The sequence below is a fragment of the Dasypus novemcinctus genome, chromosome 23, assembly GCF_030445035.2.
Source record: "Dasypus novemcinctus isolate mDasNov1 chromosome 23, mDasNov1.1.hap2, whole genome shotgun sequence".
In the NCBI taxonomy this organism is placed as follows: Eukaryota; Metazoa; Chordata; class Mammalia; order Cingulata; family Dasypodidae; genus Dasypus; species Dasypus novemcinctus.
The window spans coordinates 26,099,457-26,113,989 of record NC_080695.1 but is presented as its reverse complement, the minus strand read 5'-3'; the positions used below and the strand labels follow the sequence as shown (position 1 = coordinate 26,113,989).

The 14,533-nt window shown below is 36.9% G+C and overlaps 1 protein-coding gene across 2 annotated transcripts in view; it reads left to right on the top strand.

The window, feature by feature from the left end:
• The window catches only part of LOC139437447 (septin-14-like), a 104,543-nt gene that overhangs the window by 212 nt on the left and 89,798 nt on the right, over positions 1 to 14,533 (top strand). Inside the window, exons 2-3 of one of the 2 annotated variants that reach the window (XM_071211480.1) lie at positions 2,934 to 3,102; positions 4,037 to 4,294. In XM_071211480.1, coding sequence (XP_071067581.1) covers positions 2,934 to 3,102; positions 4,037 to 4,124 — 257 coding nt within the window. In that variant the 3' untranslated portion in view covers positions 4,125 to 4,294. Of the gene's footprint in view, positions 1 to 2,933; positions 3,103 to 4,036; positions 4,295 to 14,533 lie in introns of those variants that run through there. The other variant, XR_011647249.1, reaches the window with a different exon arrangement.

Here is a 14,533-nt window from a genome sequence, read left to right as displayed (position 1 = left end):
AAATTGGTTTTCAAATGTGCTAATATTTATTTGACCATGATTCATTTTCATCAGGGTTTTCTGGATGCTGCTTTAAGCTACAATGCACAGAGGCTGGGTAGGACGGCCTCTTTAAGCCCAACGTGCCATGTGCGTATTTTCTCTCTTTGTGTGCGTAAACCATGACATCCAGATGATTGGGAAAGATTTTGAACAAAAGGAACTTTCAGCCAAATTGGAGCATAAATACTGGTGTTTAACCATGCTGAATAAACTAATTGCTACATAATTTATAAAGTATTCTTTTAATTTTTATTCTTAAGGAAGTTTTAGATTATACAAATGTTATGTAAAAATATAAGGGGCTCCCACATACCCCACCCTCTCCCCACTCTCACTTCCCTCATTAACAAAGTCATATTATTGTGATACACTTGTTACAATTGATGAAAACATATTGAAGCATTGCTACTAACCATGGCTTATAGTTTTCAATATACTTTAAACTTTCCACAGCACAATTTTACAGGTTAGGACAACATGTATAATGGCCTTTACCTGTCATTGCAATGTCATGCAGGACAATTCCAAAGTACCAAAAGTGCCCCATTTGACACCTATGCTTCCCTCTCCCTCTCCTCAGAACCTCTGGTTGTTACTGCTTTTATATGAATGTTACAAATTCTTCCATTTTTAGTGTAATAATAAGTCTACATCCACCCATAGTTGCATTGCCCTCTTTGGTTTGTTCATTCATCACTCTTGAGGATTTTAGGATGTGATGCCCACTCTGATTCTGATTGAGAGGGCCAAATGGATGGAACTGTCTTCCTTGCAATTGTGGATACTTTCTATATTTTGGGATGGGTGTTTTCCATCATCTTCCTTTTGTTAGTAGTCCTGGGCAAGTCCAATGAACTGAAGAGTAGGTGTTCCAATTCTGCTGAGATTCAGGGCTCAAAAGGCATATGAACAAACCAAAGATTTAAGTCTCTGGAACATGTATTTAATGAGTATAGTGCTAATTATAGGTTCAAATAAAAGAGGCAGAATAGCCATGTGGAGGGAAATTATAAATGAGTCTAACCCTTTACATTGGGAACATGTATTCCAAAGTAAGACCCACTGACAGAGTGCTGAATTCCTGAGATTATCTGCCCTGTCTATAATGTTTAGATGTCTCTAGAGCCTTCAGAAACTCCAGTGTTTGAGGCACTGTTTACTGTGACCATGAATGAGATCCTGCTGAGATGTGCATAAGCATAGCCTCTGGAATGACCTCAAAACTCACTTTGAGATCTCTTAGCCATAAAAGCTCATTTGCATTTAATATTTCCTCCTTTTGATCAAGGTATTTTTCCAAATGCATTGGCAGTTGCCTCCTGGTAATAATCCCTCAGTGCTAGGAAGGCTCATCCCCCTGAGTCCTGTCCCAGAAATTAGGGCGGGGGAGGTAGTGCATTTATATGCTAAGTTTGCCTTAGCAAATTTAGGCTTAGGCTACATTTGAGCGACAAGGAAGTTTATGAAGCATTTTTAACTGGTCTCTAGAAAAAAGAATGGGCAACCATTTCTAAACCAAAGAAGTGTAATTTACCTTTGGCTAAAGGTAAATTAGACCCTTGACATTTATATTATATCATTTTATGATGAGTTGTAATATTATAAAAAGAAGTATTAATAATTAACTGTCTGGTTCATATACCTTAATGCTAATTAATGGACAATAGATTATCTTTACCCATACTGGATTCCAGATTCTTTGGTTTTAAAAATTAACTTATGTGCTAGGCAGGAATCCCCTGAGCTAACCTGTCAACATCACCATCCCAGGGTCAATGGAATGGAGGAATAAAATATGATTTAGAGTGGACTTACTGGCATTCTACTATAAAGCTATTGTGACTCTAGCAATGAAGAGATTGTGTCATTGATGTGGAGATAGTGGCCACAGTAGTTGCTGAGGGCAGGGAGAGGGAAGAAAAGATGTGATGTGGGGCATTTTTGGGACTTGGAATTGTCCTAAATTATATTGCAGGGACAGATGCTGGACGTTACATTTCCTGGCTTAACCAACTGAATGGAGTGGGGAAGACTGGAAACTACAATGAAAACTGTAATCCATGCAGTGTTTCAAAATGTACTCATGAAAAGCAGTGAATGTGCCACAATTCATTGCATTGAAAGAGGTTGTTGATGTGGGAGGAGTGGGGGACAGTAGGGGTGGGGTATATGGGAACCTCTTACATTTTTTAATGTAACATTTTTTGTGATCTATGTATCTTTTTAAAAAAAGAAGAAAAGAAAATGAAACAAATTAACTCATTAGAAAATTTTGAACTTAAGAAACATTTAAAATGACATCTTTTTATGAACTATATATATAATTTAGTCACAATATCATATACAATGCAATAATTTCTTGTGCTTAGTCTTTTGACACAACAAACAGGAGAGAAAGTCACAGGAATTTATTCATTAATTTCGAATATTGACTAATGCAGTCTCATAAATATGGGTTGCATAAATAGAATTTGATAATTAAAACATGCACAGATGTTAAGGTCTTTGCATTAACAAAATTCACTTTAGTGAAATTATCTTACATACTCTGTTAGGTCTCTGTAATATATCCTGAGTGTATTTAGTAAGATGCTAAGATAATTATAAATGAAAACAACCTATCCTAATATAACTTACTATTTTTTCTATTTCCCATTTATGCATTTGATTATACATTCAAAGAAAATTTCCTGGTCCATTAATGAACTGTACTTATAATTGGTATATAGAATGCAACCAAAATTGTACTTTAAAAATTATTAACAGATTAACTATTAATAAATTAAATTGTTAGCTATATGTCATTTCAAATGTGTTTCTCATGCATGCCTTCATTACTGAGTGCCAGGGATTGATAAAGAGTGTTACGACTTCATTGTTTTTCTCACTAGTGGAAAATGAAAATCACCATGACTTTGTTAAACTCTGGGATATTCTCCTTTGCACAAATATGGGAGACATGAAAGAACAGACCCACACTCGACACTATGAACGTTACAGGTGCTACGAACTCCACACAATGGGCTTCACAGATGTGGGTGCAGACAACCAGCCAGTCAGGTGAGTGGGGGAACTTGCAAAGACAAAGAAATGCATAATTTGGAATTCCCCCCACAACCATGAGAAGGAATGAATTGGAAAGGAGAATAATCATATTTCTTGCATCTTGACTTTTACGTTTTCAATCATCTAATGACTTAGATGGAGATATTTCTTAGGAGCAACCTAATACAAGGTCTCTTTTATTTCAGTATATGTTGAAACATAGGTCTGAGAGAAAACTACATTATTTTGTTCTATTTTTTTATGAAATATAAAATTCCATATAAATATATTTATATGAAATATAAATATAAAATAGAGACTCGAAAAGAAGATTGGCAAAATTGCACCAAATTGGCAAAGAATATTGAAAAGGGCTGGAAGGAGGAATGATGAAAAACAGTGATGTAATATCATGAAAGGTAAGTGAAAAGTCTGAGAGCAGATGTGGTTAGCCTCATTGAAGAGGAAGAGGATATATGCTGCCAAAGTATGGCAGTGCACGACAATACAGATGTATCAGTTATGGCTCCTTGAAGACAACCAAAATTGAACTGGCTCTTTTAAATGATATTTAGAAAGGCGACTAGCTTTATTTAAAATTTGAAAATAGTCTCATAAATTAGAGGTTTCCCCAAATTTTATTATCTAAAGATGTGAAAGTGTGTGATATAATAGAAAGGGAATAGGAACAAAAATTCACTGATATATGTGTTTCAAAATTCTACCATTTTTAATATATACTTCTACATACTTTAGTATCAATGCATATTAAATAGAGCACCTTGCTTTTTACATCTCCTGATATAGAAATTTCCATATATTGCATGGCTACACATGAGAGTATATTGCTAAATGTTCTTATGTGGGAAATAACATTAAAAATATACATATTTGTACATGTTTATTTATATTAACACATTAATATGAGAGTATAAAAATCCCTGTTTAGTTTTCAAGAGATCTATGAAGTCAAAAGACAAGAGTTCTATGATCAATGCCAGAGAGAGGAAGAAGAGTTGAAACAGAGGTTTATGTAGCAAGTAAAGGAAAGAGTAAAGGAAAAAGAAACTGCATTTAAAGAAGCTTAAAAGGAGGCAAGTACTGCCAATTTAATGTAATTTGTACTCATTTGGATGAGAGCTTTAATCTCAAGTGTTCAGTTAAGACATTTTTAGCTACTTGCTGTTCTTCAAAGCTTAGCCATTTAACATGTTTCTTAACACTGCCTTTAGAAACACTGCCATTTAGAAATTATGGTCTGTAATTTTATTATTTTTAGAGCACTTGTAGAACTTATTATTTCAATGATTCCTAAAAATCATTTTGAAAAATACACTTACTTTCATCATCTTTAGAATTTGAATTTTCACACAAAAGGAAGCTCAATAAAATTAAGTGCTGATTTCTCATCTGAAACCATGGAGGCTAGAAGGCAATGGTCTGACATAACAAGGTACTGAAAGAAAAACATTTCCAGCCAAGAATACTCTATCCAGTAAAGCTGACATCCAAAAACAACAGAGTGTTCAAAATGTTCACAGATAAACAGAAACTAAGAGAGTATGCCAATAAGAAACCTACACTTCAAGAAATATTAAAGGGAGTTCTGCAGGAGGAAAAAAAAAAAACAGGACAGTCTGAGTTGGAGGAATGTGTCAGAACAACTAAAATGACAAAAAGACAAATAAAAACATCTGACATACACAAATCCAAAGAAAATAAGGCTAATGTAAGTAATTCTTTCAGAATAATAACACTGAAGGTTAATGGATTAAACTCACCTGTCAGAGACACAGATTGGCAGAATGGGTAAGGAAATAAGCCCCATCTATATGCTGTCTACAATAAGCCCTCCTTAGACCAAGGGATTCAAGGAGGTTGAAAGTGAATGGCTAGAAAACATTCTTACCAGCAGACATTAGCCAAAAATGGCAGGAGTAGCTATACTAATATTGGACAAAATAAACTTTAATCACAACACTAACGTAAAAGAAAAAAATGAACACTAAATATTAGTAAAAGAGGTAATCTTTCAAGAAGAAAGAACAATCATAAACATTTATGCACCTAACCAGAGCACCTCCAAATATGAGAGGCAAACACTGAAAAACCTAAGTGAAGGAATAGAAGCCTCTACAATTATAGTGTAGGACTTTAATACACCATTATCGCCATTAGACAGAACATCTCAACAGAGAATCAATAGAGATAAAAGATAATGTGCATAACACACCATACAAAGATAACAATTTAAACCAACAATAAGAACTGTGCTTTACATTGGTTATAGAAATGGCTAGACAATTTATCAATTCCATGCAATCCCGAACAGAAACCCAATTTTGTATGCATATACACAAAAAAGTGCCAAGGACTAAGAATGCACAAGTTATATTAAAGAAAACAAAATAAGACATGCTCTTCAGATATTAGGCCTTGTGATAAATCTAAAATAATTAATGCAGTGTGGAATCAGCACAGGGATAAAAAGACCAAAGTTCAAGGGAATTTTTTGGTTTTCTTTTGCAGAGTGAGTGTTGTAGAACCTTTCTATGTCCTGAGAAAGATCCACAATTCTATGCATTTTTCAAAACTCATAGCTATGTACACTATGAAGCATGAATTTTACTGTATATAAAATTTAAAAAAGAGTAACCTAACTGAATAAATGAAATAAACCTGTGATAGGGTTAATTATGTCCCCAATGAAAGACATGTTCTTAATCTTAATCTACATTCCTGTGGGTGTGAACTCATGTGTAAATAGGGTGTTATTTTCAGTTAAGGGATGGTCCCAGGGAATCAGGGTGGGCCTTAATTCGTACTCCTGGGGTCCATTATCAGACTTACCAGGAGAAATTTGGACACAGGCAGAGAAGGCCACACAGAAGGGGCAAGTCAGCAGAAAATGAGATCCCAGACATAGGGAGACAGATGACCACGCAACAGGAGGCAGAGAAAAAGCCAAGGGATCCCAAGGATTGCAACAAGCCAGCACTGGACTGAAACAGAATTTGGGGAGAAAGCATGGCCTTCCTGAGGCCTTGATTTTGGACTTCTAGCCTCTGGAACCATGAGCCAATAAATTCCTGTTGTTAAGCCAACCTTTTGGGTGATATTGTCAGAGAAGCCTGGCAAGCCGAGACAAGGTCCAATGAAGGAGACAGAGAAAGAGAAGGCTTCTTTTAGTGTCTATAGATTAAGTGTACTAAGATATCGATTAGGAAATGGGACAGATACCAGTAAGGCTTGGTTTAAAAAAACTAGGTAAATACACACCCCCTCCCAAAAACAAATACATACTTGGGGAGTCAGAACAGATGACAATCACGACTGGATTAAGCAAAATCACCACTTACTTTCTGGTTGAAGTGAGAAAATAACCTCTGAGGATATGTGCTGTCAAACCAAAGAGGTGAAAAATATGGAATTTTATAACTCTGATGAAAGTAAAATGAAAGAAAATCTACATCATCTCTAAAAATATCAACCATACTGTAGGAGAAATCCAAAATAGTATGCAAACTTTAAAAAATGAACCTAAATCTATTACGAAGAAATAACAACCACAATGAAAGGGGTAGGAAAGGAAAGAACGTACTGAGAGTAACTAGGGAAAACAATATTTTGATACGGTGATGCTGAGAACAACAACAAAAAAAACTCCTCTGCATAGCTATTGTATTCTAGTTAGTAAATTTAGTTCTCACACAGAATGGGCTAGCAATTTTAAAATGACTTTATGCATAAAAACTTGGGTTAAATGAGTAAAGAAATATATTATAGATATGGAAAGCCAGTTTTCTCATTGTTGGGAAAGAAATTACAATCAAGGAAAGGGGCAGATCTAGAATAAACCTTATGATTGTTGGATTTTAATCAGAGGTTTACAAATATAATCAGGTTTTTAAATACAGGCAGATTTAGAAATAAATATATAAGTATATGTATACATGAGCTACTGTACTTATATTACTTCCAACCTTTGTCTGCTGAGAAGGCCAAGAAGCATTGACACCCCAATAGAAAGAGGACATCTGGTGCCCAGATCTTGCTTTCTAAATATCCTTTAAATTAAAGGAATCAGGAATCCTTGGAGAAGTAGTTGATTCCCAGGGTGAGCAGGGGGATATAGAAGATGAACCAGGAGCATCATGTTTTAACAAACTACAACAAATTTCTCAGTAAAGGATAGGAGGTGAGTTCAGGTTTCTCTCTTGGACAGAGAGAGCTGGAAAGAACATTGTTCCCATACTTAAACACAACAACGGAAAAACAAATTAATTCCAAATTCATGACTTTTTTTTCAAATCCATTGGAAAATGGTCACAGAGAAACCGAGTGACTCAGTCTAAGATGACCAGGAGCCTACAGGGAGAAAAGAGATGCAAGGACTCACTTACCTGGGGTGGATGCAACCAGACTCACAGAAGAATTCAGCTAGAATCGTTCACGATTTGGTGAAGATTAAGGGTGGACTGACCAGCCAGAGCACAGCCCCTATGGACTGCAAAAATTGGACAGAGGAGGTTCTCTCCCTCTTAAAGGCTCTTTCTCCTTAAACCCAAATGGGAGCTCACAGGAAAGATCAGAGATTGTCATAAGAAAGTGTCTGTTGACAAACCTGGCAGAAGAGAACAGCAACCAAAGACATGAAATTGCCTGAAATGTTTTCCCCATGTCCCTTTGTGGAACAAAACATTTAATCAAATGGGGAAAGAATAAAAACAGTCTCCCCCCTAGGTAACTGGTGAAAATTCACTGCAGCTGTGGAAAGAGGAAAAGATAAAACAAAAGCTCAACTTCTGCATGATGGGCAAAATCCAAACTGGACCCACAACTACAGCTGAGACAGAGGGGCTGGAAAACTGAGTTAGGTGTACTGCCACTGCTCTCCTCCCTACCCAGGTTCTAGGAAAATGTGGCAGCCTAAGACTGAAGCTTAATTATAGGAACAGAGGGGAAATCTGCAGAACTTTTGTTCACACGCACAAAACTATACACCACTTTTCTAACACCCTTATTCATAATTTCTAAAAACCTAGAAAAACCCAACCATATTACCAAAGGTTTATAAACAAGCAGTTTGTAGAAAATCCATAAATTGGAACACAACAACACAGAAAATCTGAACTATTGAATCAAACAACTTGAATGAATCGAAATGCATTTTGTTATATGAAAAGACAGAGCCAAAAGTCTGCATATTATATGATTCCATGTATATAACACTGGGCATAGGGATAAAAAATAGATTAATGGCTTTTAAAAATTATGGTGACTTCTAATTTGTCCGAATGTATTAATGCCAAATCCAAAGTCATGAAGATTTTCCCCTATGTTATATGCTAAGGCTTTAATACTTTTAGATCTCATACTTAGATCATTGATCTATTCCAAGATATGTTTTATATATGGTATGAAGTAGGGGTCCAAATTTATTCTTTTGCATTTGGCTATCTAGTTGTCACAGCACTATTTTTTGAAAAGACTTTTCTTTTCCCATTGAAAAGACTCTTCTTTTCCCATTGAATAGTCTATCAAAAATCAATTGGCCATGAAGGTATGGGTTTCTTTCTGAACTTTCAATTCTTTTCCATTGGTCTAGGCTTTAGTTTGCCAATGGACTACCATCGCAAAGACCCAGAAATGTGTTGGCTTTTATAAAGCATATTTATTTGGGGTAAAAGCTCACAGTTCACAGTTCCAATTTGTGAAAAGTCCAACTTGATGTACCATAAAAGGTACTGTCCCAATAAGTCAGCCGCCTCATGCTAAAGCAAGATGGTGGGCAATCTCTGCCTCGTCTCTGCCTTCCCCTTCAAGCTTTCTCTCACTCATCATCTAATATGATGTTGGATCAGGTCTTTCAGACTCACCTGCACCACTTTCTTCCCAAATTCAGCTGCAATTTGGCAAAGAGCTTGCCTCTTTCTGGGCCTCCATGTCCGTCTTGCCTGTTCTGCTCTCTTCCCAAATTCACCTGTAAGCTATCAGGCATAGAGCAGGGCAGGTTTTCTCTTGAGCTTCTCCATGGGCCCAGTCTCTTGGGGTTTCATGCTTAAGTTATCCTCTCACACACTGCAGATACAAAATCAGGTTGCTGGGTTGCATTTCCTCTGTCCATCTGAGGACAAAGTGAGTTTATATCAGAACCAGCAAGGGGGCAAGGTCAAATGTGAGTCACACCTCACTGACATAGTGGAATAAAAAGCCCTAAAACAATCTTTACAGGTAATTAAATAAAAATCCACTCTGCTAAGTTTAATGCAACCGAAGGGTACCACACAGAGAAATAGATTCATTTACAAACATAATCTTTCTCTTTTTGGGATTCATAAAATAATATCAGTCTTCCACACTCTGTATGTATATTCTTATGCCAGTACCACACTGACTAGTTTACTGTTGCATTGACGTGAGCTTTCAAATCAGAAAGTGTGACTCTATCAACATAGTTCTTTTTCAAGATTATTTTGGCTATTTCTGGTACCTTGCATTTCTATGTTAATTTGAAGATCAATATTTCCATTTCTGAAAAAATGTTGTTGGAAGTTTTACTGGGATGCTAGAGAATCTCTAGATTGCTCTGGATAGCATTTTTAAACATACTTTTTTATTTTTTACTTGCCAAAGATGCTTAGATTACATAAATGTTACATGAAATAAAGAGGGGATTCCCATATGCCCCACTCATATCACTCCCACATTGTTCGACTTTAATAACATCATTCATTAGTGTGATACATTTGTTACAGTTGATGAAAACATTTTGGAGCATTGCCACTAAATGTGGATTTTAGTTTATATTGTTGTTTTTGTAACTTATTACAAGATTTATAATGACCTGTATCTGTCATTGCAATGTCTGAAAATGCTCCCAAATTGCAGCTATTTTTCCCTCTCCATCCTCTCAGAACCTCCAGTGGTCATTGCCTCCACATCAATGATAAAACTTCTTCCATTGCTAGAGTCACAATAAGTCTATAGTAGAATAGCAATTACTTTACTCTAGTCCATCGGGTATTCCCCAATCCTGAGGATTCTGGGATAGTGATGCCCACTACAATTCTAACTGAGAGGGACCTTAGATCCCATGGGGCAGATGGATGGGACTATCTTGCTTGCAGCTGCAGACTCTCTGTTCCTTGAGATGCTCATTATACATCATCATCTCCTTGTTATATGTCCTGGGTAAGTCCAATGAACTGGAGAGTAGGTGGTGCAACACTGTTGAGATTCAGGGCCCAACTGGCACATGGACAGCTCAAAAATGTAAGTCTTTTGGGCATACACCTATCAACTCTACTACTAATTATAGCTTCCAATAGAAGGTACAGATGAACTTGTGTAGGAAAACCACTACTGAGTAACTCTGTCACATTAGGGAGCATAAATTCCAGCCAGACTCCTAAGCTGTCAGTTCTGCCTATAATATTTGGATTTCTCGAAAACTGTCATATGGTCCAGTAATCTCACGGCTCGGTGTATGCCCAAAAGAATTGAAAACAGTGACACGAACAGATGTATGCACACCAATGTTCATAGCAGCATTATTCACTATTGCCAAAAGTTAGAAATACCCCAAGTGTCCATCAACCGATGAACGGATAAACAAACTCTGGTATATACATACAATGGAATAATACTCAGCTGTAAGAAGGAATGCAGTATTAATACACTGAATAACATGAATGAATCTTGAAGAAATCATGTTGAGTCAAGCAAGCCAGACACTGAAGGACAAAATTACATTAGCTCACGGATATGAACTAAGCAAATTGAGCAGACTCACAGAGTTAGAGTCTGGATGATAGGTTTACAGGAGACAGAAAGGGAGAAGTTTGTGAGTCAAAACCCATATGTACAAAAGCTATGATAAGGTGGAATTGCATAGTTGTGTGGTGGACTGGCACAACTGTGATGCAGTGATGTTACTAGGTTGGGGGTGCTGGTCTGTGAGGGGGCAGGAGGGTAGGTTGGACTGTCCATGGAACTGGAGATTTGCAGGTATGTGGTTTAAACTACAATGTTGGCAATGTTCTTTTGCCAAATATGGCAGGGGAGGATTACTTAGGGTGCTGCATGTGGGGGGTATGCAAGAAAGGGCACAGCTGGGGCAGGCTTCTAGGGAATGTGTAGTGTTGATCCTTTCATGGTGTGTTGTATCAGTGGTTGGAGATCCACATAATGAGTGGGAAGGTGTTGGACTCCCATCCTGGAGAGTCCTGCTATGCTCTCAAATAGAGTGGTGGGAGACTCTTGAGAGCATGAGCAGAGTCTTAAGGAGAAGACAGGCCAGTATGTCAAGCCCTCAATGTTGTTGCAAGTAACTATGAATCTTATGCTCCAATGAGTTAATCTTGGTGGTTACCTTGGACCCCAAAGTTAGGGGAAGGGAGAATAAGAACAGATGGAACATGGGGCATTTTAGGTGTGATGGAATTCTTCTATATGTTAATGCAATGTTGGATATAGACCAAGTTAAATTTCATTAAAGTTTATAAAAGTGTATGGCCCAACATATAAAGCATAAAGTAAATCAATGACTTTTGTTAGTAGCAATGTTTCACTATTTGTACATCAATTTTTGTACTTTTGCCAAGTTCCAGCCATGACATGGGTTCCATCAGTCTCTCATAATTATTCTTACTTACTAAAGATATATTTATTTATTCCCCCCCTCATTGTTGTGCACTCATTTTCTGCTCTCTGTGTCCATTTGCTGTGTGTTCCTCTCTGTCTACTTGTCTTCTCTGTAGATGACATGGGGAACTGACCCTGGGACCTTCCAGAGTGAAAGAGAGGAACTCATTCTGTTTTGCTACCTCCTCTCTCTGGACTGCTACATCTCTTATTGACTCTCCTCTGTGTCTCCTTTTATTGTATCATCTTGCTAAGTCAGCTCTGTTCTCAGGCCAGCTCTCCACCCAGGACAGCACTCTTTGTGGGGTAGCTCAAAATGTGGGCCAGCTTGCCTCCACCAGGAGGCCCTGGGAATTGAACCCTGGACTTCCCATATATAGATGGGAGCCCAGTTACCTGAGACACATATGCTTCCCCCTCAATATTCATAAAAGACAGAAATAGAAGTTTTAAAAAGTTAATAAGGGAAGGGCTATTCCAGTGGGTTATTACATTGCAGTTTCATTAAGAGTGACTTTTAGTATAATTAGGAAAATTTCTTCCAGGTTACCTTTCTTTTTTCTGTGAATATTTTATTGGCTAGAGCTAATTAAGACTAGTCTGGCTGGAGCAGCTAAACACTCTCCACAGGCTTGTGATAAGAGCTGGGTCTCAAAGAGAAAAGCAAATTTTACGACCTAGGTGTGAAGAGAAATGGGTCATGGTCTGCTACCATTGAGTCCAAAATCCTCCTCTCATATTTCATAGGAAATTAAATGCCTCTTTAGGTTATTCTTTCCACACGTGCTACTTTTTGAAATGAAATGTATGTGAAAATGGTGATTTGGACTTTGATACCAACTTGAATTATTTTATAGGCTCATGTGAATATATTTTAAGGGAAGAAGACAACTAGCTTCTGGGAGAATGACCCCACCCTCCATCAACAAGAAATCCCTGGTTACCTTTTAAAACTTGCCAGTCTCAAAGAATCTAAAATTAGAATGGAACCAGCCTTTCTGTGATGGTTGTTCCTTATATTCCAAGTTTGCAGGAAATTCCTCCTTCCCTAGGCACCTCGCCACATATGGATGTGGAGATCCCTACTCTGCCTCAATTTTCACTCCTCTCTTGAACTTCCAAACCCTTCTAATGTACACTCTAGAATTCAAGGTCATCAGCTAAAGCCTCTATGTCCTCAACCTCTTCTTCTTTTTATTCTGGAAACAGCTTTATTGAAATAGAATTCTCATACCATGCAATCTCTCAAGTTAAAGTGTACCACTAAAAAGCATTTAATATATTTACAGAGTTTGTATCCATCACTACAACTTTAGAAGACAGAGACACAAACCATAGATTTTATTAAAAGATAGAACCAATTTTAGAAACAGATATGCATATAGCATTGAAACACTGCAGCACAATAATAGAAAACTTACTAATTGATGGTTTCCCCTGGTAAATCTAACCACTAGGAAAACAAAAGTAGAAACAGAAGAAAATGCTCTTACCTGATGACTGAAAACACAGGCTGTGACGGAGGGCCTGACCAGATTTTAGGTCAACAAACAGAATTTGACCTCATGCAACATGTGTTCAAAGATTGGCTCATAATTTTTTATTCATCCTATCAGTCTGTCTTTTAAATGGGAAGTTCAAATCATTGCCATTCAAAATTTTTACTATAAAGGTATTTCTTCATTCATTTGGTTCTTTGTCTTTCTGTTGTTATACCTTGCTATTGTCTGCCATTTTACCCTTCAATTTATACTTCCTAAAATCTTCATTTCTATACTCGTCTCCAAGCCTCTTATCTGTACTTTTCCTTTCAGTCTGCAGCTCTCCCTTTACAATCTCTTGTAATTCTGGTCTTCCTGTAGCATATGCTCTCAATTTTTGTCAGTGAAGCCTTTAAACTCACCCTCAGTTCTGAAGGACAGTTTTGCCAGATACTGGATTCTCAGATAGTAGTTTGTCTCTTCCAGTACCTTAAGCATATCGTACCACTTCCTTCTTGACTCCATGGTTTCTGATAAGAGATCAGCATTTAGTCTTATAGAGGTTCCATTGTATGCGATGCTTTGCTTTTCTCTTTCCACTTTCAGAATCTTCTCTTCATCTCTGATATTTCTCATTCTGAATTGTGATTCTCTTGGAATAGGTCTATTCAGATTTATTCTGTTTGGAGTGCACTGTCATTCTTAGATATTGATGTTTGTGCTTTTCATAAGTGTTGGGAAATTTTGTTCATTATTTCCTCAATTCTACCCTTTTCTATTCTCTTCTCCTTCTGGGACACTGACAATGTGTATGTTTCTGCCTTCTGCTATGTCATTAAATTCCCTGAGATGCTGTTCCATTTCTTACATTCTTTTCTCTTTCTGTTCACCTGTCTTTTCAAATACAGATGTTCTATCCTCAGAATCCCGAATTCTTCTTTGAGCAATTCAAATCTGCTCTTGTGCCATGAATGTATTTTCAATGTCATCCATTGTGCCTTTCATTCCCATGAGCTCTGATATTTTGCAGGTTTTCAAATTGTTCTTTATGTTCACCAAGTGCATTTTTAACATCCTTTAACTCTTTAGTCATATTTTCCTTCAATTCTTGGAACTGACTTCAGAGATTTATGATTATGATTCGTTAGTTGTCTTAAATCCTATATCTCTTCTGGGTATTTTGTTTATTACTTTAGCTGGACCATCTCTTCCTGTTTCCTAATATGGCTTAGAATTTTTTGGAGATGTCTTGGCATCTTAATATGTTGGTGAATTTACTCTGTTCAATTTCTCTCTATTATGTAGTTTTCTGGATTTTT